Here is a 23,972-nt window from a genome sequence, read left to right as displayed (position 1 = left end):
TTTTTTTTTTTTTTTTTACAAAACATTTACCCCTCTTCTGAAATCCATTTCCATTAATGTACTTTCAAAGTTTCCATTAATCTACTTTCAAAGGCCCTTTCAAAGTTTCTGGTTTACTCCTTTACATATATCTGAGAAACAGACCTGATGATCTCCAGTTTTCAGGGGAAGTAGAGACTGCCCAGAGCCATTTAGCACATTGGCAAGTGGCTTGTGATTGCATTTCATGACTTAAATCTCAGACCTGTGATAGTGCACCGCCAACTGCTGTCCACAGTAGGGGGCGGGCTGGGGGGGAGGTGGGGCACTCTCATGTTGATGTCTACCTGTGTTGTTACTTCCGGTGTGTTTTGAATATAACTCTATTTGGCCAACTTTTAGAAAATCTTTAATTCCCCTAAAAAAGATACCAGTAGTATCTGGGAAACTCTAAATTGGAGAAGAAACCATGGGTGAAACTCTCCTTGTTAGGACGCTGGTAAAAGCTTTGCATGAAGTTGTTGGCCAACTATATGACTGCTCCCTGGTATTCTTGAATCCATGGAGACAGGGTAGCTGGAGGAGTAAATCAAATCTATGGGGTCTAGCACACTATGCAGACCTCAGATGTCTTGGTCCAGAAAAGTCAGTCTAAGTACACTGCAATTTTTTTTCTTAAGGACCATTTCATTTATAATAAAACAGATAACATGCTTGTTGATGACAGGGACAAAATACCTTAATGTATGTATGTAGCATATATATATATATATATATGTCACTTATGTTTTTCCACTTATGTTCTTGTACTGTTTCTAGCCTTCATCACGGCGGCTTGGATTGTCCTGTGCCAACTGCCACACCACCACTACCACCTTATGGCGCAGAAACGCCGAGGGTGAACCCGTGTGCAATGCTTGTGGACTCTACATGAAACTCCATGGGGTATGCCATGTATTCTGCTCACTTATATATACATTTAGTGTCTGGTTTGTATGTGATTTCAGTTACAAAAAATCAGCAAATGAAAGATACTCAAGTGAAAAATTTGAATGCATATGATTTATTACTGAATATGTTTAATATATTCAGTGTACATACTGAATATATTTACTTTATTGAATCGAAGGTGCTTTTAATTATAATATGAAATATTATCTTACGCACAAGTAGGAAACAAAAAATGCCACCAATTGAACTATTGCAAACGTTCATTTAAGACACATTCCAGTTTTCCAAATGCGAAAATGTAAAAAATGTGTATTTTAGAATGGGTAATATGGTGGTAACCATTTTTAAAACTGCACAATTAAGGAAATCAATCAAAAATGCACAATCACTGATCTATATCTCTTTAAAATTTCGAATGTAATCAGACATTTATGCAAAGGAATAATGCATTGAATAGTTACAGTTTGAAATATTTCATAGTTCATTTTAAAGGATTGCACAAAGCATTATAAACACCTCAATCTTAAAAAATAGAAAAATAACCTTGCATCTGTAGGAGGAAGGAAATACATGATCTCTTTGAAATAATTCTTATTCAATGAATAGCTACTCATTTCAAACAATAAACATTAAGTTGAAGGCATTAGATTCTCCTGGACAAATCATCTCATTCTTTCTGAAGGAATCTCTGCATTTGATGAGGAAAGTGTAGTTTTTGTGCACGTGGGATCTCTTGAGTGTGTATAAAAATTGGATTGAAATTTATGCCAAGTTCTTTTTGTTTCTTGTTTCTTTTTCTTGTTTTGAGATGGAGTCTAACTCTTGTTGCCCAGGCTGGAGTGCAGTGGTACTATCTTGGCTCACTGCAACCTCCACCTCCTGGGTTCAAGTGATTCTCCTGCCTCAGCCTCCCAAGTAGCTGGGATTACAGGTGCCTGCCACTGTGCCTGGCTAATTTTTGTATATTTAGTAGAGACAGGGTTTCACCATGTTGGCCAGGCTAGTTTTGAACTCCTGACCTCGGATGATCCGCCTGCTTCGGCCTCCGAAAGTGCTGGGATTACAGGCATGAGCCACTGCGCCCGGCTGCCAAATTCTTTTAAATGAGGGCTTTTAGTACCAATGTTGGGTCTTTGATTTTTCTTCAATATAATATTAAATTTATGGCCTATGTGAAAATTTTTTAGGTGCCCAGACCACTTGCTATGAAGAAAGAGGGAATTCAAACCAGGAAACGAAAACCTAAGAACATAAATAAATCAAAGACTTGCTCTGGTAAATATACTAAAATGACATTTGACTGTAAAGTATTTGCCAACCTTAACAGTAGAGCATATGTGTATTTATAAGGTTAATTTTGGCTGTTGCAGGTAATAGCAATAATTCCATTCCCATGACTCCAACTTCCACCTCTTCTAACTCAGATGATTGCAGCAAAAATACTTCCCCCACAACACAACCTACAGCCTCAGGGGTAAGTGTTAAAACAGCATAGACTCCTAAATGACTGGGTTGCTCTCTGGTAAATTATCTCACATTTTATCTTATCTGGTAGTACAATAATCTAAACCAGCAGTTCAGTTTAGTTAGTTGATACCTAAGAATAGTTTTCAGAGGAAATTACATTTAAATGTCAACAAAATGACAAACTTAAGTACTTTACAAACCTCTTAATTAAGATCTGTATCATTTTCTTTATGGCTAAATTAACCCAAGTAAAAGCAAGAAGTTTTGATTTAAAGAGTTTTAAATTGTTTTATTTCCAGGTTTTTATCAGAGTTGCTATATATATTAATGTATATATTTATGTATTTTTAATGTAGATCAGAAGAACTATGAGGTCAGTGGTGTCATCATCACAGTGCCCGTAACATTTAAGTAGCTTTTGTTGATCGTATCAATTCCAGCCTTTTTTTGTCATCCACCCAAAACAAAGCTCATCGTAAAGCGTTATGTGCTGCTGTATTCACTGATTTCCTTTGCCCAATTGTGTTCTTGCTGGGAGAGCTTGCCTTCTTCTAATGCACCTTAATTGTACCGGGGTTTATGTCAGCTATGACAAAACCTGGAAGTGATTTGTGCCACTGTGGACAGGAGATGCCTGGGTCTTTGTGAGGATCACAGACTTAGTTTCTTGTAAAGCTGCGACCAAAACTCAGTTTGCCTCAAGTAAAGAGCATTTTCCCACCCTAATGTTTCCCAAATTTACCTGGAATGCCCTTTGAAAAAATACTGGGCCTTTCCTCAGACCTCAGTGAGCTCCAAGGCAGGGCCTCCAGTAAGCAGGACTCTAAAATGTGCCCTTGTGACCCTTGGGACTATACTGAGACTAGATTAGGACTAAACACCAGAATTTAAATGCCTATTTACTTAGTAATTGTTTTCTACATTTAGTTTTATCCTGAAATTATTCGGGGTACTTTAAAATACTAGAGATTCCTGGGCCCCACCCTGGATTTTCCAAGTCAGAGTCTCTGGGTGTGGGGCTTGGATATCTGTTTTTGAACAAGTGCCCCAGGTGCAATTGGAACTACTGCCCGGGAGGTGTTTGGGAATCACAGACCTGGTTTCTTTCCACCGTATTTTTACTGGCTTTAACAAACAAAAATTAAATATTTAAAACAGAATGTTTAAACTGTGCTTAAAATTATATTTGATATTTTTCTTTGTCCTCCGACCCAAATTCTTTTGAGCTTTTTCTGTAATGAAACAAAACATCTTTTCAGAGTTTCACAAGGGAAGAAACCTTTTAGTTGTTTTTTGTTGCAGACTCATGGTAAAGAATGTTTTTTAGGCTTTATAAAGATGGACTCCATGCCAGGGTGTTGTGTTTTACAGGCAGGTTAGATGTAACTGAGGATTGAAAGTGGTAAATAGAACATGTTTCTTGGAAAATGAAAAGATGATTTAAAAACTTTTTTTTTCTTTTTTTTTTTGAGACGGAGTCTCGCTCTGCCGCCCGGGCTGGAGTGCAGTAGCCGGATCTCAGCTCACTTCAAGCTCCGCCTCCCGGGTTTACGCCATTCTCCTGCCTCAGCCTCCCGAGTAGCTGGGACTACAGGCGCCCGCCACCTCGCCCGGCTAGTTTTTTGTATTTTTTAGTAGAGACGGGGTTTCACCGTGTTAGCCAGGATGGTCTCGATCTCCTGACCTCGTGATCCGCCCGTCTCAAAGTGCTGGGATTACAAGCTTGAGCCACCGCGCCCGGCTGTTTTCTTTTTTTTGAGGCTGAGTCTTGCTGTCACCCAGGCTGGAGTGTGCAATGGTGCAGTCTCAGCTCACTGCAACCTCCACCTCCTGGATTCAAGCAATCCTCCCACCTCAGCCTCCCGAGAAGTTACGATTATAGGCATACACTACCTCACCCAGCTAATTTTTTTTTTGAGATGGAGTCTCCGCTCTGTTGCCCAGGCTAGAGTGCAGTGGCACAATCTCAGCTCACTGCAAGCTCCGCCTCCCAGGTTCATGCCATTCTCCTGCCTCAGCCTCCCGAGTAGCTGGGACTAGCAGGAGCCCACCACCACGCCCAGCTAATTTTTTTGTATTTTTAGTAGAAACGGGATTTCACCGTGTTAGCCGAGATAGTCTCGATCTCCTGACCTCGTGATCCACGCGCCTCGGCCTCTCAAAGTGCTGGGATTACAGGTGTGAGTCACCGCGCCCGGCCAATTTTTTTTTTTTTTGTATTATTAGTAGAGACGGGATGTTGGCCAGGGTGGTCTCAAACTCCTGACCTCAAGTGATCCGCCTACCTCGGTGTCACAAAGTGCTAGGATTACAGGCGGGAGCCACCGCCCCTGGCCTAAAAATACCCTTTATTATGCCCTAGTCCTCAGGAGCAATTATGTAGCTAGAGGCAAAACAATTTGGTTTTCTAAAGCAGGGAGGGCGCTGCCTCTCTCCTAACTGAAATGAGGACTGCTGCCAGCTCCAAGTCACTTTTGTTGGTGGTACAGTCCAGCTTAAATGTGGCAAAAAGACTAATTTGAATGATAAATTGCACTGAAGTCGATATATACCCAACAGTGGGCTTGGGGACTTGGAACCATTGTGTGTGGAGTCTTGTGATTTTGTGATGTAAAATTTCCAAATTGGCTATTAGCAAGTCCTGTCAGTTGCCCTCCAGGGAAAGGAGTGAAAAGGCAGTGGAAAGGGCTATGGTCTGGCTAGAAGGGCCTTGGGAGTTCTATCTCTGGTCCTAGGCTTGTCGTCCAAGGATCTCTTGCCAGGGACAGAGCAAATGGAGGTGGCTTGCTGGTCAGTGCTCTTCAGAGGAAAGATCAGTTCCCCACCAGGGAGGAGGCAAAGCAACAAGGATGTTAAGGATGGAGTTTGAGAGTATTAGTTTCATACCAGGTCTTCAGCTGCAAGCTTCCATCCCTTCGGTAGCCTAGGCAGCCTCCATGGGGACTGAGAAGCTGGGAGTGGCTGGTGTGAGCTGCAGCCAGGGGGCATCTCTCCAGCCTCTGGGCTGAGCTGCAGAAACGCTGTCTGACTGTAATTACCTGGGCAGGGGGTAGGGTTGCCCGCCTGCCTACAGACCTCCCCAGTTCCCTAGGGACTGACTCCTGGCCTTGTTCCGAGCACATGGCTGGTGCCAGGGCTTGCAGGGTTTTATTTCATGGATGTCTCCAAAAGCCTCTACCTGCTGTGGCCATTGTGGGGAAACAGCTACTCATCTGCTGGCTGCCTTTGGAAGCTGTCCCCCTGTAAGAATACCTGTAGTAGGCTTGAGTGGTTTCCCCAGGTTGTTTTCATGGCGTGCCCGCATATGACCGTAGATCCCTTAGCACTTTTTGATGTCCTCTCTGGGTGGGCTGAGCCTTCATGTGTATGGCATGGCCCATGTGGCAGCCGAGTGGCTATGAAGAGTCTGCTGGAGGAGCCATCTGTGAACAGCTGGTAGAAGCATTTTTAAAAGGTGGCTGTGTTGACAAAGGTGTGTAATTTTCCCATTTTGGTCACAGTGCGTGATGTTAGAAGGCAGCTGGCTTTGTGACTGATTGCCTATAGGATTCTGTGAAATGCTGTGGGTGAAGAAAATATCAGATCCACATAGCCAGGTTGTATCTGGTGTTTAGAAAGTATATGTATTACATACACAGCACTGAGGTTGGCTTGGAGTTTAAGCCTCCTAAGGTTATGCGTCCACCCCATGGATTTCCAGTGCTCCCTGTGACTGACTGGTAGAAATTAGTAGTGCAGGGTGACCTAGTTTGATGGGGCCACGGAGCTACAAAGCAAAGGGCGATCTCAGGCACACTCTCAGCAGAAGATGGAACTGGGGACCACATATCCCTCCATTTAGAGGTGTAAGTAGCAGTATCACTGCCTTTCTTTAATGACTGTGAGTTATAGCAAGGAAGTAAAAAACTTCCAGAGGCCCATATGAAACATGCTATTTACTTTAATTCCCCCTTGAAAAATCAGTTGTAGATCACCGGTAGGCATTCCCAGCAGGCTTATTTTAACTCCTGGGACATGACAGGAACAGGGTTCTGACCTGCCTTTCATGCAGCCATTTAAGTGATGGCACCAGGGCCTTAGCATGACACCAACGTCCTGAGCTCTCTTGGCCAGGGTGAAAGGAGCCACAGGAGCTGAGTATTGTGGAAGGGGTCTATCGTGGTTTTCTGCTTCTGGGAGAGGGGGCTCCAGGGCTCCCCTCCCCTAGCAGGAATCAAGGTGTGGGCATAATTCCTAGTGCACGGCATTCTTCCGGGATAAGTTGTCCTAATGCCATGAAAATGTTTGTGCTGCTCTGAAACCTCATGTCTTAGCTTTATATACTTGTTAATCTGTGCTTTCATGAGACCTGTGTCTGCGCAGAAAGGAGACATTCCTTCAGATAAGAGTCAGCAAGTCAATGACCTCGCCACCTTATGACTCAGTTTCTCTTGGTTATATAGGCTGTGTGTGTGCTGGAGGCACAGGGAGGGCAGTGTGTTTCTGTCTGAGATCAGGAGGACTCATGGCCATGCAGCCCTGCTTAAAATATTGCCTATTTTTTTCTTTTGAAATTATTTTTGTTTATTAAAAATGTATGTTAAACTTAATTTGTGATAGATGGTTACTTTCTGTGGCAAAAATAGTCTTTCTTTCTGGCTAAGAATTTTCTTATCCATGCAGATTTACTAAAAAATATATATTTAGTTGATCTAAATAGATAATCAGATTTTCTTTGGGCTGGGCGCGGTGGCTCACCCCTTTAATCCCAGCACTTTGGGAGGCCGAGGTGGGTTGATCACCTGAGGTCAGGAGTTCGAGACCAGCCTGACCAACATGGAGAAACCCCATCGCTACTAAAAATACAAAATTAGCCAGGCATGGTGGCGCATGCCTGTAATCCCAGCTACTCTGGAGGCTGAAGCAAGAGAATCTCTTAAACCCAGGAGTTGCAGGTTGCAGTGACCTGAGATTGCATCGTTGCACCCCAGCCTGGGCAACAAGAGTGAAACTCCGTCTCAGGAAAAAAAAAAAAAAAAAATTTCTTTGGCTTTTGTTCTCTATGGATTGTAAGAATATTAAAATCCTTTTTTTTCCTTGAATTTCATTTATTGACTGAATTGTATTTTATAGTTTTTTTTTTTTTTGGTTGTTACTTAGGAGAGAAACATGGTAATGTTCTCTTTCTGCAATAAGATTTAATAAGTAGTCCACAAATGGCCCTACTCCTCCTATTTCTCCTCTTATAACTCAAAATTTGTAAAGCTGTAGGATACTTTATAGCTCAATCCCCAAATTTTATAGATAAAGTTTTTTCCTAATTTCTTTTGTAATAGGGATTAATTTGGAGATGAAATTAGCAATAATATCTGAAAATGGCAGCTACAGAAAAATTAGCAATAAGACAATGTCTGAGAATGAGAAGTCACTGAACATATTATGCCTGCCTAAAAATAGTTTCTATAAATAATTGTTTTAAAAAATTAGGCCAGGTACAGTGGCTCATGCCTGTAATCCCAGTTCTTTGGGAGGCTGAGGCTGGAGGATCACTTGAGTCCAGGAGTTAGATCAACCTGGGCAACATAGCAAGACTCCTGTCTCTTTCTATTTCTAAAATAAAATGAAAAAAAAATGTAAACCCTATTTAAGTTAATATTAAAACTACCCATATAATATTGAAATCATCATTAAACACAAAGTATTGAAGTTAAATGGAGAGAGAAATGTATCTGACCAGCCCTTGCTTTACTGGTCCTTGTTCCATTTGAGTAAAACAAAGTGCCACATCTGGAATTGTTTAAAACATGCAGGTGGTAGGGGTGGGTGGAGAGAGACAGGTATGGACATAGATCTTACTACTGGTCAGATTTGCACGTGCTTTAAAGGAGTGATAGCTAGAGTTTGAGACGGCTTCACAGAGTAGAGGAAATTACAATTAGTTAGGATTTTTGCCCGGAAAAAATTGGGACAGAGGTATCCAGGAAAGAAGAAGGCATGGGAATCTTTGGAGCTGAAGGGAAATAGTTAGTTCATTGTGGCTGGAGTGTAGGGTGTAAGAAGCCAAAGGCAGGAAGTGAGGCTGATAGAACGGGTGGAAAGTAGATAGTTGAAAATATTTCAAATCAACGTCAGGGCCCAAATGATGTGATGGACTTTATTTAAATCCTGCTTCGGTGACAAATGTGTTTTCTGTCTGTACACTTGAGTTCAACAATTAGGACCTTCTTACTGGAGGGTTCTGTATTTTGATAATTGATGTAAACAAATGTAGCATGCGCCTGCTCCTCAAGTTTACAAGCAGAGTTTCCTCCTCAGAATTAGGGAGGAAAAACATCTCCGGCCAGCTGATTCTATGCACTGACCTTCTTTAGGCAGGCACTGCAGTTTCTCTGCCTCCAGGGATTCTGGGGGCAGGATGGTTGGAGTGGCTGCCTGGTTACCTCTTCTAATGGAAACATTAGACATGGCATGTTAGGGATGGGAAATGTGTTTCCTCACCTTTGTGGGGCATTGCTGGTGATACACAACTTCCACAAAGAGAGGTGGACAATAACCTGAGAGATAGAGACTCAGGTTCCTCACTGGCTGCATCTGGGCCTGTTTGGGTGCACCTTAACCACTCTTTTGTTCTGTTTCTTGCTAGTAAATAGGTGTCATCGTTCCCGTCTCCTGTGTGCTTCTGGGACGCTGTGTGCTTAGCTAGACCTATTTCCCTACTATAGTCACCCCTGAGCTGTGTGGTCGTTTGAGGGAGTTAAGCACCCATAAGTGCTTGTGGCCTACAGCAGTGATCTGGGGACTGACTCAAGTTAAGATTATTTGATGTGCTTTATAAGACCTCTGAAGAAAGTTTAGGCAGGTAAATATTTTAAATTGTTTTTATAGATTTTATTTCATATATAATATTTGCATCCCGTGGGGGAAATAGAAAAACACCTTAGCAGGTCCTGTAGCTTACCATGCATTTTCCAGTAGAGGGGGAGTCTCTATTAGCAGATTTACACTCCGCTGTCTTTTTCTCCAAGTGATGGAATTATTTTTGATTTACTGTGCACTATGGTTGGTCACAAAATTATAGTTCCTGTGAAAGAGCTGAAAGGAACGTTTGTGAAGGACTTGTGTTGTGCTTATACTGTTAAGTTGTTCAGAGGAACCTATGAAGGCGAGCTCTGATGCAAGAGACTGCTGGGGCTGGAGCAGAAAATTACTGCTTCATTTTTAACTTGAATATGCCACAGAGCTTCTAGAGGACTCGAGAGCCAAACAGTGGTGGATTGGTCTTCGATTTTATCATAGTGCTCTTGCTTTGGGCAAGTTTTTCCTTTTCCTGTACTCTCTCACTTATAAGATAGTGAACAGAGGGAGGCAGGAAATTAGTTTCTGTCAGGTACCTTTTATGTGCCAGGTGCTTTAGATACATTTTATTTTTTACTCCTCCTTCTAAGTGAGATGCAGAAGGTAAAGAACAGTTCTCAGGTCCGGTGTCAAATTGAGAAGCATGGTTTCACATTGGCCGCAGGTCTGGCTGATGCGGTCAATGTTGTTGCCACTACAGCGTGTTAGATTAATATGTGATATCAGTTCATTTCTTTGAAATCTTTAGAGAGAAGAAAGAATGTTTTGTTAAAGAAATTTGACTAACTTTGATGAATAATTTCAGCATCAAATATCCTCCCACTGAAGCAGGCGGGAAAACAGTGTGAGAGAAGTTTTTTGCTCTTGACCAAGAATGTATTTAAGGCACTTAATGCAAATTTTCTTATCAGTGTTATACTTAGAAATCAAATGTGTAATGGTAGTAAGAATATGGCAGTTGGGTAACATTAAGTTAAAAAAAAAAGTAGTAAAAATTAACTTTTGTTGACATACCTAATGTGGCTATAACAAGGTTCTTTTAAGAGAAACACAAGATTGCAGTACTGAAATCCTTCTAATGCTGCGATTTAAATCCATACACAAGCAAATGCGAAGTTTTGGAACTTTTCAGAATGTTCAAATTGTCTTTAATGAATGTTTATGAAGAAATCACTGTAAAAGCATTTCTTAATAGGCAAGTACCTATTTTTTTTTTTTTCAGAGTCTATCGTCCAAAACACTCGTTTCTAAATGAGTAGCAAAGGGGTTAAAAAATCATTAATCTCCCAAAGGATCTGTGAGAGAGTTGTGTGGTTAGATATTATTATTGCCTCATTTATAAACCAAGATCCGGAGTGACTCCTTAAGGTCACAAAACAAGCCAGTGTTGAAGCCGGGACTGGAACCGACGTCTCCTGCCTCCCAGTCCGGGGCTGTTACCACTCCCAGGGAGTTGACCAATCATCACAGTTATTAATATCCCACTTGCCACATGCTACAAGCCATGAACATAAATATTTTGTTGGCGTTTTATCTTCATGCTCCCTATGTGCCAGGCTCCCTTTCTTTCTGCGTTCACAGCCCCTTCTAATAACTCACGTTCTTGTCTGACCACATTGGCCTTCGCATGAAAGTCACACGTCACCCCGGCAGGGAATGTTCAAGCATGCGGATTTGCATACTTTCATTCTGATCTCAAGGCTTTTTCTAGACTTTGTTTTTTTTTTTTTGAATCCTGTGTGTGTGTGTGTGTGTGTGTGTGTGTGTACAACAGGGAGGATGGTAAGAAGTAGTTAAAAAATGCATTGTGTGCTATATCAATATCCAATGGCTTTGTATGTACATTAGGAAACAGTAAAGCTTTAAATAGTTTGTAACGTATGTCCACATAATTTATCACAGAATTGTGGTTTATTTAATAAGTGACTCATTATCACTATCTGATAGCCAGAATACTGGATAAAGAATAAGTATGGGTAGAAGTTATTCACCATTTCTTATAGCCTCATCCCAGAACACAGCTTTTCTTTTAAATTACAGGTTCTTTGCAATTTTCTTTCCCCCCCACCGCCACCTCTATAAGAATATACAAAATTGTCAGAAAACATGAAATAATGTTACGGGAAAACATGGCCAAATTTAAGAAATCTGGCTTAGATTGCTCTGAAAGGTTATTGCTAAATGAATCTTCGAAGAAAACGAATTCCTTTACTGGAACAAAAGTAATTTATTATGCATTTCATGGGTGTCTGCCAGAAGAGTTACTAGCAGTATGAAGATCCAGTGGATATGAATTAAGTACAATCTGTTAGTTCTGTTCGTGTTTAGACCTACCTGTTAATTTTCTCTGAAATTTTAATAATTTAAAAAAGCGTCTCCAAAGACAGGTGTTGGCAATATGACAGTTCACCACTCAGCTACCCATCACATCATCACATCAGGCTTTTTTAAAGGCTCAGTACTCAGAATTTGTGAGACTGAGCACAAAGACATTATTTTATGAACCTCATATTTTAAGAATGATTTGAACAAATACATAACAAGGCATTGATTTTAATGTCCTGTTGAGGTCTTATGAGTAAACAGTTCCAAGTCAACATCTGACGATGCTTAAATCATGATCCGACTTGATGGTGTGCTGCCTGTTTCGGTTGTTGGCTTGGCACGGTTTCACCAGAGCTGGGCCACATGCTGCAGAACCATATTTTAATTTTATTAAACACAAGTATTTTACATTTAAAGCTGTCATTAAATTTAGTTGCTTGATTCGTGGTGAAGCCTGAATATGGTCAAAAGTTTATTCTGGGGGTTCACGGATTAGCAGCTGGGAGGAAACAGATTCCAGCAGCCAGGCGCTAGTTCCAGCTCTGTCTGTGTGAGTATAGCGAGCTGCCAAGGTTCTGCAAATCCTCTGTTTTCCTCCTTCTACTAAAGGGGAAAAGTAATTCCTACCATCTGGTCCTTAGGAGTATTGTGTAGAGTAAGTGGGAGATGCCTGGAGACCTCTTTGAAGTTTAAGAAGAATAGCACTACTTAAATACGGGTCTTGGAAGTTAATAGTGATCAGCTTTATTTGCATGGCATTTTTTTTTCATCCCAAGATATTAGAATAAGATCCTCACTTTCTTAATGGGGACATTTAGAGGTGTAGAGTTACTGTGTTAAGCAAATAAACACATTTTAGAGATTTGTATTTCTCTGATAGCAAATCTTTTATTCCTTCTGATACTTAGTACTTTCCTAATGCTTTTTGTGGTTTAAGTGCATTGTAAATGCTTCTTGGTATGTTTTCTGTAATTAAGATGGAGAGATTAAGATGCTCATCCATCTCCTGAAAAGTGAGTTTTGTTACAAAAATTAAGATCGTAATTCACCAGGTTTTAAATCTTGCCTCAGGATTCTGTCCCACTTAATTTGAAGATTAGTAGTGTGATTCATTCTGATTCATTTAGAAGATAAGCTTTTTCTTTAGGGTGCTCATTGACTTCAAGTTGTGGGACGGACCCTCTCCCTTGCGATTTCTATTTGTACACCAGTATTTTGGTGATAATCCCAGAGTACTTACAAAGTTTCACTGGTGCCTTTCTTCACCACAACATGCTTGCTGTTGAGTGTGCACAGATACATAAAACAATTTGCTCTTTTGTCCGGAATAGATTACGTGCATAGAATTGCTTTCCTCTTCTTGAAAAGGGCAGCATCCCTATTCCTGCCTACTCAGGCATAGAAGGGGCTAGAGGGGTAGGGGTTGGGGCAGAGTGGGGGAGCAGCTGGTGAAATTTCCAGTAAGGAATTTGTTGAATTAAAAAAAAAAATACAGAACTGTTCTGCTGAATAGTTAGGTCATCAGCTGAGGTGACGGTGACTCTCCCTCTAGAGAGAAGTTGTCTGTGTTTTTTTGTTTTATTAAGTTGTTAAGAATTCGAGAGTTTCATTGTGATTGGTTTTCACATGTCCTGGTGGAGACAGAATCTGTGTGTTCATGTGTCTTTCATGGGTCACCTTCTAAACTATTATTGAGTCACTTCGTGTCTGGTCCTCTGTTACCTCCAGCCAAACTGAAATGATCGTAGTTTATATAGTGGAAGTTACGATTTGCAGGAAAGCATTTCCCCTTTGTTGGAATTTATACAAAGTTTTTAATTCCTCTTTTGAGGAAGGCAGCTATAAAGCACCACAGGAGTCTAACCTAGAGGTTACAAAAGCAGAGAAGAGCTTTGGCAGTGAGGGACGGCTGGCTTCCCCTCACACAAGGAAAAGCCGAAAGCACAATCTCACTCAGATGTGTAGGAAGGACGGATCAGAGGCTGGGGGAGCCGACAGTCTGCCTTGCAGTGAAGGAGGCAGTGTGATCACCATCAAAGTCGTCTGCTCTGGGAAGGATCACACAGTCGTCCTTCAGCCTGCCTGGGGCGCCGTGTTTTCTTTCTTCAGACCGAGACTGCACGAAGAGAGATTCCAGCAAGGAAGATAGAGCATGCCCGATACACTCCTCTCTGGTTTTCTTCCTCAAAGGAAATTTATGCACATAATCCACAAGCCAAAGAACCCATGTTTTTCTTTGGAAAAGGCTACGCCCTTTCAGGGTTTCCTTTTCTCGGCTGTGTTGCCTTCCCATCAGAAGCTGTCTCTCGCCCTCCCCATTATGGGAATGTGCGAAATGAAGGAAAACAAAGAGAGACACTGCTGGGCATTTGTCTCCATGAGTTGATCCAATCAGAAATCTTTGGTTTTTCAGATATGTGTCCAAAAATGAGTGAAGGCTCCTCACAGGGAAAAAAAAAAAAAAAATTCCAGGTGATCTAAAGATGAACTGTGGCTACTTCTCAGGCTAGCAGATATTTTCCACGTCCCAATCTGTAGCAGCCCAAGCTCTCCCTGAAGTCATTTATTCCTTTTGGAGAGAGTTTTCCAGCCCAGCTGCTCTGCCTGTCTCCCACCTAACCCGGCCAGCTTTCAGTGGTAAGCCCAGGCTGGGTCTGGCCCTGATAACACATTCTTTCAACAGGAAGTACCTCCATTTTCAGTTGTCTGTGGGAGGGTGGAGGGCAGATAAGCCTTGAATGGAAACACAGAGCCGATTTCTGCTCCACCCTCCTTGCACTTTGATCAGGGAGAGAGCAGGGACCTCCGCCTGGCCTGTGCTGCCTGCTGAAAGGAGGGAGGATGGTTGAGCTGTGGGCATTCCGGAGCTCTCCCTCCCTTTTGTTCAGGAACGTTTATTTAGGTTGGTCTAGGTTAGTGAAGTGCCTGCTTTTGCTGGGTTGCGATGTCTGCAATCTGAACTAAAGTCCTTTCAAGGGTTGAATTATTTGTGGGAAAATATATTAACCAATTGAAATTTTTATATGTGTGTTTGTATGTGTGTGTATTAGGTCCAGGATCATATTACATTTTTCTCTGATTTCCATCCCCCCCCCCACCCACATACACACACATTCTACTGATTCTCAGTAGGCAGCTCTTGACTATCATTAGTGAGGGAAAGGGACTTGAAAGATGAACAATAACAGGACAAGCCACGCTTCTTAAGAAGAGTCGTTGTGCCAACTCTGAACACCTTCTGCTTTTAGAATATTGGTTTTGAGGCCAGGCACGGTGGCTCATGCCTGTAATCCCAGTACTTTGGGAGGCTGAAGCAGGCAGATCACTTGAGGTCAGGAGTTCGAGACCAGCCTGGCCAACATGATGAAAACCCAAGTCTACTAAAAATACAAAAATCAGCCTGGTGTAGTGGTGGGCGCTTGTAATCCCAGCTACTCTGGAGACTGAGGCAGGAGAATCACTTGAACTCGGGAGGCGGAGGTGGTAGTGAGCCGAGATCCCACCACTGCACTCCAGCCTGGGTGACAGAGTGAGAGAATATTGGTTTTGAGAGCTGAAGTTACACTGATGCATGGAGTCGACGTGTTGGGTGTTTTAACTTGTATGGCACTGTGTGTTTCACATGTGTGCGGTTGGCCAGGCCCTGTCCTATGCCAGGTGGCAGGGAGATGATTTCAGGGGTGGATGAGAGCCCTTCTGACCCGCCCTTCTGTTAGTGCCCTGACTCTGGTTCCCTCCTATTTTTTCAAGCCACTTTCTGATCCCATCAAGGTTGGCTTGTCCCTCAAGTGCCTTGTGTTTTCTGGTACTCATGTCTTCTATTCATCCCCAAAGTTACTAGGTTGGTGCAAAAGTAGTTGTGGGTTTTGTCATTACTTTCAACGCCAAAAACTGCAATTACTTTGACACCAACCTGAATAGATGTACTATGCAATTCAATTTAAGTATTCAAAGAAAGATATTCAAAGAAAGTTATAGATGCCTAATAGACTTGGCCCTCTCAGCTAGTCCCCTGTTTCTCCCCTCCTCCCAGGGGACCTTTGTAATACTTACACATGTGCATGGATAAATTGCAGTTATGACGTGTCATTAATATCTTGCTGTTTTTTGCTTAACATGGTGTTACAGGATTTTTTTCCATTTTGCTCCATGATCTTATTATTTTTAATAATTGCATAATAGTTCATTGAGCGGATGTACCCTGCTTTTCTAAACCGTTCCCATGTTATTCGACATTAGATTGTTTCTTGGTTTCTACTATTAGAAGTAACCTTGCGACGGTTGGCTTCCTTTGCGGAACCTTTCCCTTCTTTTGAGTTATTTCCTTATAATACATTTCCAGAAGTGAAATTACAGGGCAAAGTAGGGTCTAAACTTCTGGATGGCTCTTGACACTGCAGCTAACTGCCTTCTGTAAGGTGGGTGTACCAGAATGTAGCCCTGCCAGCCATGAGTGAGGGAACTGGTGTTATCATGTAACATCAGCTTTTCTTTGCAGTATTTCATGTTTAAATATTATTATATCTACACATAAAATAAGGCTACCAAGCATTGGGCACAAGTACTTGCCCCGTTTTTCTTCTGACAGGCTCAGCTATTGCTTTTAATTGCAAATGAGCAGATTCATTTTTAGGAGTGCATCACTCGTGGAATTTGAGGTTTAGCTTAACATTTTGTCTGAAAAAAAGACAGGTTATTTTGGCCAGTTGCTTTTGGAATTGTTACGCAGGTGTAAGAATAACATTCAGGGTGTTCACGTTTCTTTAATGTGGCTTGTTGAAAAAGAGTCAGTGAGTGACCAGGTGTGGTAGCTCATGCCTGTAATCCCAGCACTTTGGGGGACCGAGGCAGGTGGATCCCTTGAGCTCAGGAGTTAGAGAATAGCCTGGAAAACATGGTGAAACCCCATCTCTACAAAAAAATACAAAAATTAGCTGGGCATGGTGGCACATGTCTGTGGTCCCAGCTATTTGAGAGGCTGAGATGGGAGGATCTCTTCAGCCCAGGAGGCAGAGGTTGCAGTGAGCTGAGATCGCACCCAGTGCACTCTAGCCTGGACAACAGAGCGAGGCTCTATCTCAAAAAAAAAAAAAAAAGTAAAAAAGAGAGTCATGAGACTTTTGAATGGCTACAGAACACTTTGATTTATGTTTGTGAAGCACTGTCAGTGACAGTTTGAATAGGGTCATTCTGGAGGTGGTTTTCTTTGAGCTCCGACTATGTTCCCACTGCTTCTGCCCGTGCCTGGTGGTGGGGTAACATGCCCGGGCTGAAGGATACAATGAGGAGAACAAATTACATCTAAGCCTCTTAACCTTAACAATAATAATTAGATAACAAGAGTAGCTTATACTGACATAATCTTTACTGTTCTCAGACACTGTTACAAGGGCTTTACATATATTAACCAATTTAATTTTTTTTTTTTTTTTTGAGATGGAGTTTCACTCTTGTTGCCCAGGCTGGAGTGCAATGGCACAATCTCGGCTCACTGCAACCTGCCTCAGCCTTCCGAGTAGCTGGGATTACAAGCATGCTCTATCTTGCCCTGCTAATTTTGTGTATTAGTAGAGACGAGTTTTCACCACGTTGGTCAGGCTGGTCTCAAACTCCTGACCCAAGGTGATCCACCTGCCTCAGCCTCCCAAAGTGCTGGGAATACAGGCGTGGGCCACCGCGCCTGGCCTAGCCAATTTAATTCTTGCAGTAACCTTATGACATAGGTGTCTCTTTTTATCCCACTTTATAGGTGTGGAAACTGAGGCACACAAAGTTGTATGTCAGGCTTCTGGTTTACCTCTCCCACATGGTCTCTTCACTCTTTTGCTTCATCCTTCTGTTTTTCTGCTGGCTTTTCTTCTGAGCAGGCCAGGTGACTGCCTGTCTTCATCCGTCCTGCCTCCCATTTTGAACATCCTTCTTTCGCCGATAACAGTAGCTTCCCTTTATGGAATGTTTAACATGGCAAGGCACCTTGCCTTTGCTTTTACAAACATTAGCTCATTTAATTGTCACGGCCATCCCTGAGGTGGGAAATGTGAGGATCTGGGCACAGAGGAGGCTCAGGGGGACTGCATTCAGCAGGGGACTGAATCAGGACAGGACTTGAGAGTCCAAGCTGCTTCCCCTCCTCCCCATGCTCCTGGGCGGGCTGCCTTTGGTTCCTTGCCCAGGAGTCCTTGCCCTCTGCTATTCCTTTTCTGACTCCTGGGCTACCTTCCTGTCTCAGCCATTCATTTGTCATTCATGATAAGCAGCCAACAGTCAACTTTCTAATGTGTATGGATCCTGGCTCCCCACATAGCCTGGGAGCTCCTGGGGCGTGACTATCAGGCTCCTGGTGTCTGGCTGTCAGTTGGTGCTTTGCTGATATGTCTTTTTTTCTTTTCTTTTCTTTTTTAATTTTTACTTTTTAGAGACAGGATCTTGCTCTGTCCCTCAGGCTGGAGTGCAGTGATGCAATCATAGCTCACTGCAGCCTCCATCACCTGGACTCAAGCAATTCTTCCACCTCCGCTCCCCAAATAGCTGGGACTACATGCCCAGCTTACTTTTGTATTTTTTTGTGGAGATGGGGTCTCCCTATGTTGCCCAAGCTGGTCTCAAACTCCTGGGCTTAAGTGATCCTCCCTCCTCGGCTTCCCAAAGTGTTGGGATTAAAGGCACGAGCCACCGTGCCCAGCCTGCTTATGTTTCTTGTTGCTGGCTGTGGTGGTGGTGACAGACCCCTCTGTTGTCTTGGCATTTCCCTGCCATTTGAGATGGGCTATTTCCTGGGCCAGTTCAGGAACCTTATCCATTTCAGAAAATAACAGTTGTTGCGGTGAAGTCAGATTTAGTCAGATGCATGCTGATGTGCCTGTTTTGGAATAAGAAAATTAATGCAAAGTTGAACGTGACATATATCATTATAAGGAAGCTCACTCTAATAGTTCCTTTCTAAATAACTATTCTTTTGTAACGGAATATCATTCTTTTGCTTATTTATTTGAGGGTTAAATCTGGATCCACACTGGATTTGCTTCTCATAGAGTCTGGAATTAAGGGCTAAAGTTAATCACTATGTTTATAAGTATAACCACGTTCATGGCATTCAGTTCGTTGGACAGGATTATTTTAGCTCTTTCAGAACTGCCACAAGAACCCATCTGAAGCTTGAGACCTCTCACTGATTTTGTGAAATTTGCTTTTTAATGCACCTAAAACCCTCAGTTTAAGTCTTTACATTTGTGTTATGTAAACAAAAGTTTGGGTGTGGGGCCAGTGTTGTTGCTGGATTTTCATAAAACCTCATTTCTGCTGGAAAGGGAAGGAGTGGTTACCTGTGGAGAGGTTGGGTTTGGTCTGTCTGGTTGGGAGGAAGGAAGTTGGGGTGTTTAGATTCAGAGGGCTTGCTCCCTGAAGTCCTGCCTCCCAGCCTCATGCGCCTATGGTGAGGGTTGAGAGCAAACCAGATCTTGTTGGAAAAACCAGTCGAGTTGAACCTCATTCACTTGCAGGCTGCAGAGGCTCGGCACGCTTCCTTTCTGTTCTGCCTGTGTCTGCTGCCAGAGAAATGGCTGTTTTAAGGATTTAATGGGATTATGTATGTAAAAAAGAAATTCTTTGAAAAGTACACAATGTCCTACCTCTGTCAAATAACAAGTATCTGGTAATTTATAGAATGGAACCCTGAAAGCTTGGAAGGAATAAGAGCTTCTGAACTTTTAGAAGGAAAAAGGTGATTTTAAAAAGTACATGATTATAGTGAGATTTTTCAAAAAGCTTCTCAAAATCAAGTCTGTTCAAACTGTTGTCTAAACAGATTTTAGTTATTCTGGTTTGATTCTACTGAATTATATGATGTTTCCTATTTGGCCTTTCTCATGTGAATGGGAGGAACGGGTGGAAGAGGGGAAAGGTGAACTTGTGCTTCAAGAAATCATTGTGGCCGGGCACAGTGGCTCATGCCTGTAATCCCAGCACTCTGGGAGGCTGAGGCAGGCAGATCACCTGAGGTCAGGAGTTCGAGACCAGCCTGGCCAACATGGTGAAACCCCGTCTCTACTGAAAATACAAAAATTAGCCAGGTGTGGTGGTGCGTGCCTGCAATCCCAGCTACTCGGGAGGCTGAGGCAGGAGAATCACTTGAACCCAGGAGATGGAGGTTGCACTGAGCTGAGATCGTGCCACTGCACTCCAGCTTGGGAGACAGTGAGACTCCTTGTTTCAAAAAAAAAAGAGAAATCATTGCTATGATCATGCATGGCAGATAGAGGATGTTAGCATTTTCTTTATAATGTGGTCTGCTTCAGATATGGACTGTTCTTGTAAAGAATTAAGGTAAATGAGGTAGATTTTAAAACCTGTATATGCACGGGCTCATTTTCCATGAAGTCAGTGCTAAAAAATTTCACTTATCAGGGAATGTTGAACTGTGTAGCTTTTCTAAAAAGTCTAAAAAGACTTTGCCATCATTGAATAAGCCTTGTTAGAGCTGTGTGTGTGTGTGTGTATGTATGTATGTGTGCACGTGCGCGCATTTCTCTTTGGAAATGATTAGGTTGTGTGTGCATCATTAATACCTGTTTACCCACACAGTGAGGTTTGTTTCACCATCAGAGATCTTAGAACTTGGCACTTTTTACAAATAAGATTCCTTCAGTTCCCCTTCCTTTTGTCCAGCTCTGCATCTTGCCAGTGGCTCCTGCCCTGAGTTCTAAAGTTTCTAAGGCTTGGGTGGCCAGGGTCAGGTCAGTGGCACCGTGTGCAATGCAGGGAAAAGCCCCCACTTGCTGGGGGCAGAGGATAGTAATGCCGACCTCACTTCCCCTGCCCTGGATCCGCCCAGGAGCGGCTCTGGCCCTGGCTGCACTGACCCGTTCATTAGTTCTCATGTGTTTAACTAGCAGGATGGTAACCGCCTCTCCCCTTCTCGTCTCTCCTCTCTGTCCCCATCTTCTGCCAGGCGGGTGCCCCAGTGATGACTGGCGCGGGAGAGAGCACCAATCCCGAGAACAGCGAGCTCAAGTATTCGGGTCAAGATGGGCTCTACATAGGCGTCAGTCTGGCCTCGCCGGCCGAAGTCACGTCCTCCGTGCGACAGGATTCCTGGTGCGCCCTGGCCCTGGCCTGAGCCCATGCCGCCAAGAGGCAGGGAGGGCCCCGCCGCGGGCCTCACTCCACTCGTGTCTGCTTTTGTGCAGCAGTCCAGACAGTGGCGACTGCGCTGACAGAACGTGATTCTCGTGCCTTTATTTTGAAAGAGATGTTTTTCCCAAGAGGCTTGCTGAAGAGTGAGAGAAGATGGAAGGGAAGGGCCAGTGCAACTGGGCGCGTTGCCTCCCTTTCTGGCCAGGGCCACTCCAGCCAGCCCGCCTCCGGGGCGGACCCTGCTCCGCTTCCAGAAACCAGGACCAGGACCTGGGCCTTGCCTGCTAAGGAATATTGAGAGAGATTTTTTAAAAAAGATTTTGTATTTTGTCCAAAATCATGTGCTTCTTCTGATCAATTTTGGTTGTTCCAGAATTTCTTCATACCTTTTCCACATCCAGATTTCACGTGCGTTCGTGGAGAAGATCACTTGAGGCCATTTGGTACACATCTCTGGAGGCTGAGTCGGTTCATGAGGTCTCTTGTCAAAAATATTACTCAGTTTGCAAGACTGCATTGTAACTTTAATATACACTGTGACTGACGTTTCTCAAAGTTCATATTGTGTGGCTGATCTGAAGTCAGTCAGAATTTGTAAACAGGGTAGCAAACAAGATATTTTTCTTCCATGTATACAATAATTTTTTTAAAAAGTGCAATTTGCGTTGCAGCAATCAGTGTTAAATCATTTGCATAAGATTTAACAGCATTTTTTTTATAATGAATGTAAACATTTTAACTTAATGGTACTTAAAATAATTTAAAAGAAAAATGTTAACTTAGACATTCTTATGCTTCTTTTACAACTACATCCCATTTCTATATTTCCAATTGTTAAAGAAAAATATTTCAAGAACAAATCTTCTCTCAGGAAAATCGCCTTTCTCTATTTGTTAAGGATTTTTATACGAGAACACCAATATACCACCTTTATTTTACTGTGGAATATGTGCTGGAAAAATTGCAACAACACTTTACTACCTAACGGATAGAATTTGTAAATACTCTAGGTATCTGTAAACACTCTGATGAAGTCTGTATAGTGTGACTAACCCACAGGCAGGTTGGTTTACATTAATTTTTTTTGAATGGGATGTCCTATGGAAACCTATTTCACCAGAGTTTTAAAAATAAAAAGGGTATTGTTTTGTCTTCTGTACAGTGAGTTCCTTCCCTTTTCAAAGCTTTCTTTTTATGCTGTATGTGGCTATAGATACTCATATAAAACAAGTGCATGTGAAGTTTGCAAAATGCTTGAAGGCCTTCCTTTCAAAGCGTAGTCCTTTTGGAGCTGTTTTATACCTTTTATACCTTGGCTTATTTGAAGTTGACACATGGGGTTAGTTACCATTCTCCATGTGCATTGGGGACAGTTTTTATAAGTGGGAAGGACTCAGTATTAGATTTGAGATGATAAGCATTTTGTTTGGGATCAATGGTTAAAAACATTCTAGAAAGTTCAGATTTTTTTTTCTTTGTGAGTGAAATATATTCTGGCCCAAGAACAGAGCGATTTCCTTTCACTTTTTTCCTTTTGCAACGTGCCTTGAAGTCTCAAAACTCACCTGAGGTTGCAGACGTTACCCTTATCAGAAGATACGTAGAAATGATTCCAACAGCCTCTTTGTATTTTCTTTATTGTTGAGTCGATTTCAGGAAATCAGGAGGCTGTTTCACAATACAGAATGGTGGCATATAGCTGTGGCTCCCTGAGTGTACAGTATTTTTTACTTCTTTTCTTGCACTTATAACAGTCATTCTGTGGGGTTCAGTCTGAATCTTTCAAGAGAAGGAATGTCTTCCTTAGTCCTGGTGAATGCTACTCTTTGGAGGGACAGTGTCCATAGCCAGTGCGTGTGTGTTTTTCTGGGGAATTCAGTAAGGCCCACATGCACCCTGATATCATAAGGTGGGCCAGAACAATGGTTAAGAGTGTTGGGTATGCAAGCAGATCACTAGGCTTCAAGTCCCTGCTTGGCAGTGGATGAGCTCTGTGACCTTGGGCAAGTTATCCAGCTCTCATCTTTCTAATCTAAAATCCAGGCAAATAGTATATAAATCACAGGATTAAGTGAGATAGTCCATGCCAAGTGCCTAGCACAATACCTGGCACATATTAAATACTAACTTGACTTTGAAAGACAGTGGCATGATTTGCAACAGGTCCTTTGAATAATGTCTGACTACCTGGAATATCAGCAGTTTATGGTCTGTAAGAATCTGATGTCCTATGGGTCACGTGTGCTTCTTCAACAAGGCCAAGAAGAGTGAAATGAGAGACTCCCTCTAATCCAGGGGGTTGCAGAAATGGAGGGAGGCTGCATGAGAGCTGATTGTTTAATAATAGAACAAGGCTGTCCTGACAACAGAAGAAAATTATTAGCCCCATGAACCGATGTCTGTTTTCCTCCCTCCTTTTATGGTTCTCATTACTTGGAGTGCTTTTTGGTGGGTTGGGAGTTGTTAAAATTAATACGATTTGATTGGAAAATGAATTTTTCTTATTGGGGCTTCCAAATGACCCTTTTTCTGGGATGATCTCAAATATTGCTCCTTCCAATTCTAAAAATAATTCTAGTTTTTATGAAATAAATTACAGTGGGCAGAGGAAGAGGGGGCTTCTTATAGCCTGTCCTAACACAATGAACTCCACTATCTGGGCTTTTAAATCATTACTTTCTTACCTATGATTGCATAAAGCAGAAGTTTGTTAAATTTGCTCCAGATACACAATTTCAGCACTCCTCCCCCAAAGTATGACATGTGAAACTGAACACGACCTAATCATTTCTCAAAAGGGAATGCATTCAGATAGATGCTGCACCTCAGCTTAAAGAACCCCCAGGCCCTATATCGTGTACTGTAGAATTTATGTCCTCTGTCACACATGGCTGATTTGAGGGCATCTTAAATAAGTGAAGATTCTGTCTGGGGTGTCTCTTCAGGGTCACTTAATGTTGTTTCCTGGTGCTTATGGGAGGGTCAGGAAAGCAAAGGGAACCACTCGTTTCCCAGTGCAAATAAATTAACTTCTTGCTCATGGGAAATGTTTTTCGCAGTCCTTGGAAATTTGATGTAATTTCAGATCATAGATAAATTGGCTGCTTTGCTGGGAGGGCAACCCAAAGAGTCTTCAGTGCTGTGCCAGATTCCAGGGTGCATTCAGGTTGGAGCAGTGTAGTGGGGAGCAAGGTGGCAGGCAGAAGCAAATATTTTCAGAATCAGGCAGTGCTGGCTTATTAAGATGCTTGCTTTCTTTTCTTTTCTTTTCTTTTCTTTTCTTT

The 23,972-nt window shown here is 42.4% G+C and overlaps 1 protein-coding gene across 1 annotated transcript in view; it reads left to right on the top strand.

Annotated features, from left to right (window-relative positions):
- Positions 1 to 21,847, top strand: part of GATA6 (GATA binding protein 6) — a 33,272-nt gene extending 11,425 nt beyond the window's left edge. Inside the window, exons 5-8 of the mRNA XM_011957814.1 lie at positions 799 to 924; positions 2,118 to 2,205; positions 2,301 to 2,404; positions 20,504 to 21,847. Coding sequence (XP_011813204.1) covers positions 799 to 924; positions 2,118 to 2,205; positions 2,301 to 2,404; positions 20,504 to 20,671 — 486 coding nt within the window. The 3' untranslated portion in view covers positions 20,672 to 21,847. The remainder of the gene's footprint in view (positions 1 to 798; positions 925 to 2,117; positions 2,206 to 2,300; positions 2,405 to 20,503) is intronic.
- Positions 21,848 to 23,972: the final 2,125 nt, after the last annotated feature.

The sequence above is a fragment of the Colobus angolensis genome, unplaced genomic scaffold (genome assembly GCF_000951035.1).
Source record: "Colobus angolensis palliatus isolate OR3802 unplaced genomic scaffold, Cang.pa_1.0 Scaffold45, whole genome shotgun sequence".
Taxonomy (NCBI): Eukaryota; Metazoa; Chordata; class Mammalia; order Primates; family Cercopithecidae; genus Colobus; species Colobus angolensis.
The sequence above is the reverse complement of the archived record's forward strand: the minus strand, read 5'-3'. Positions and strand labels throughout refer to the sequence as shown.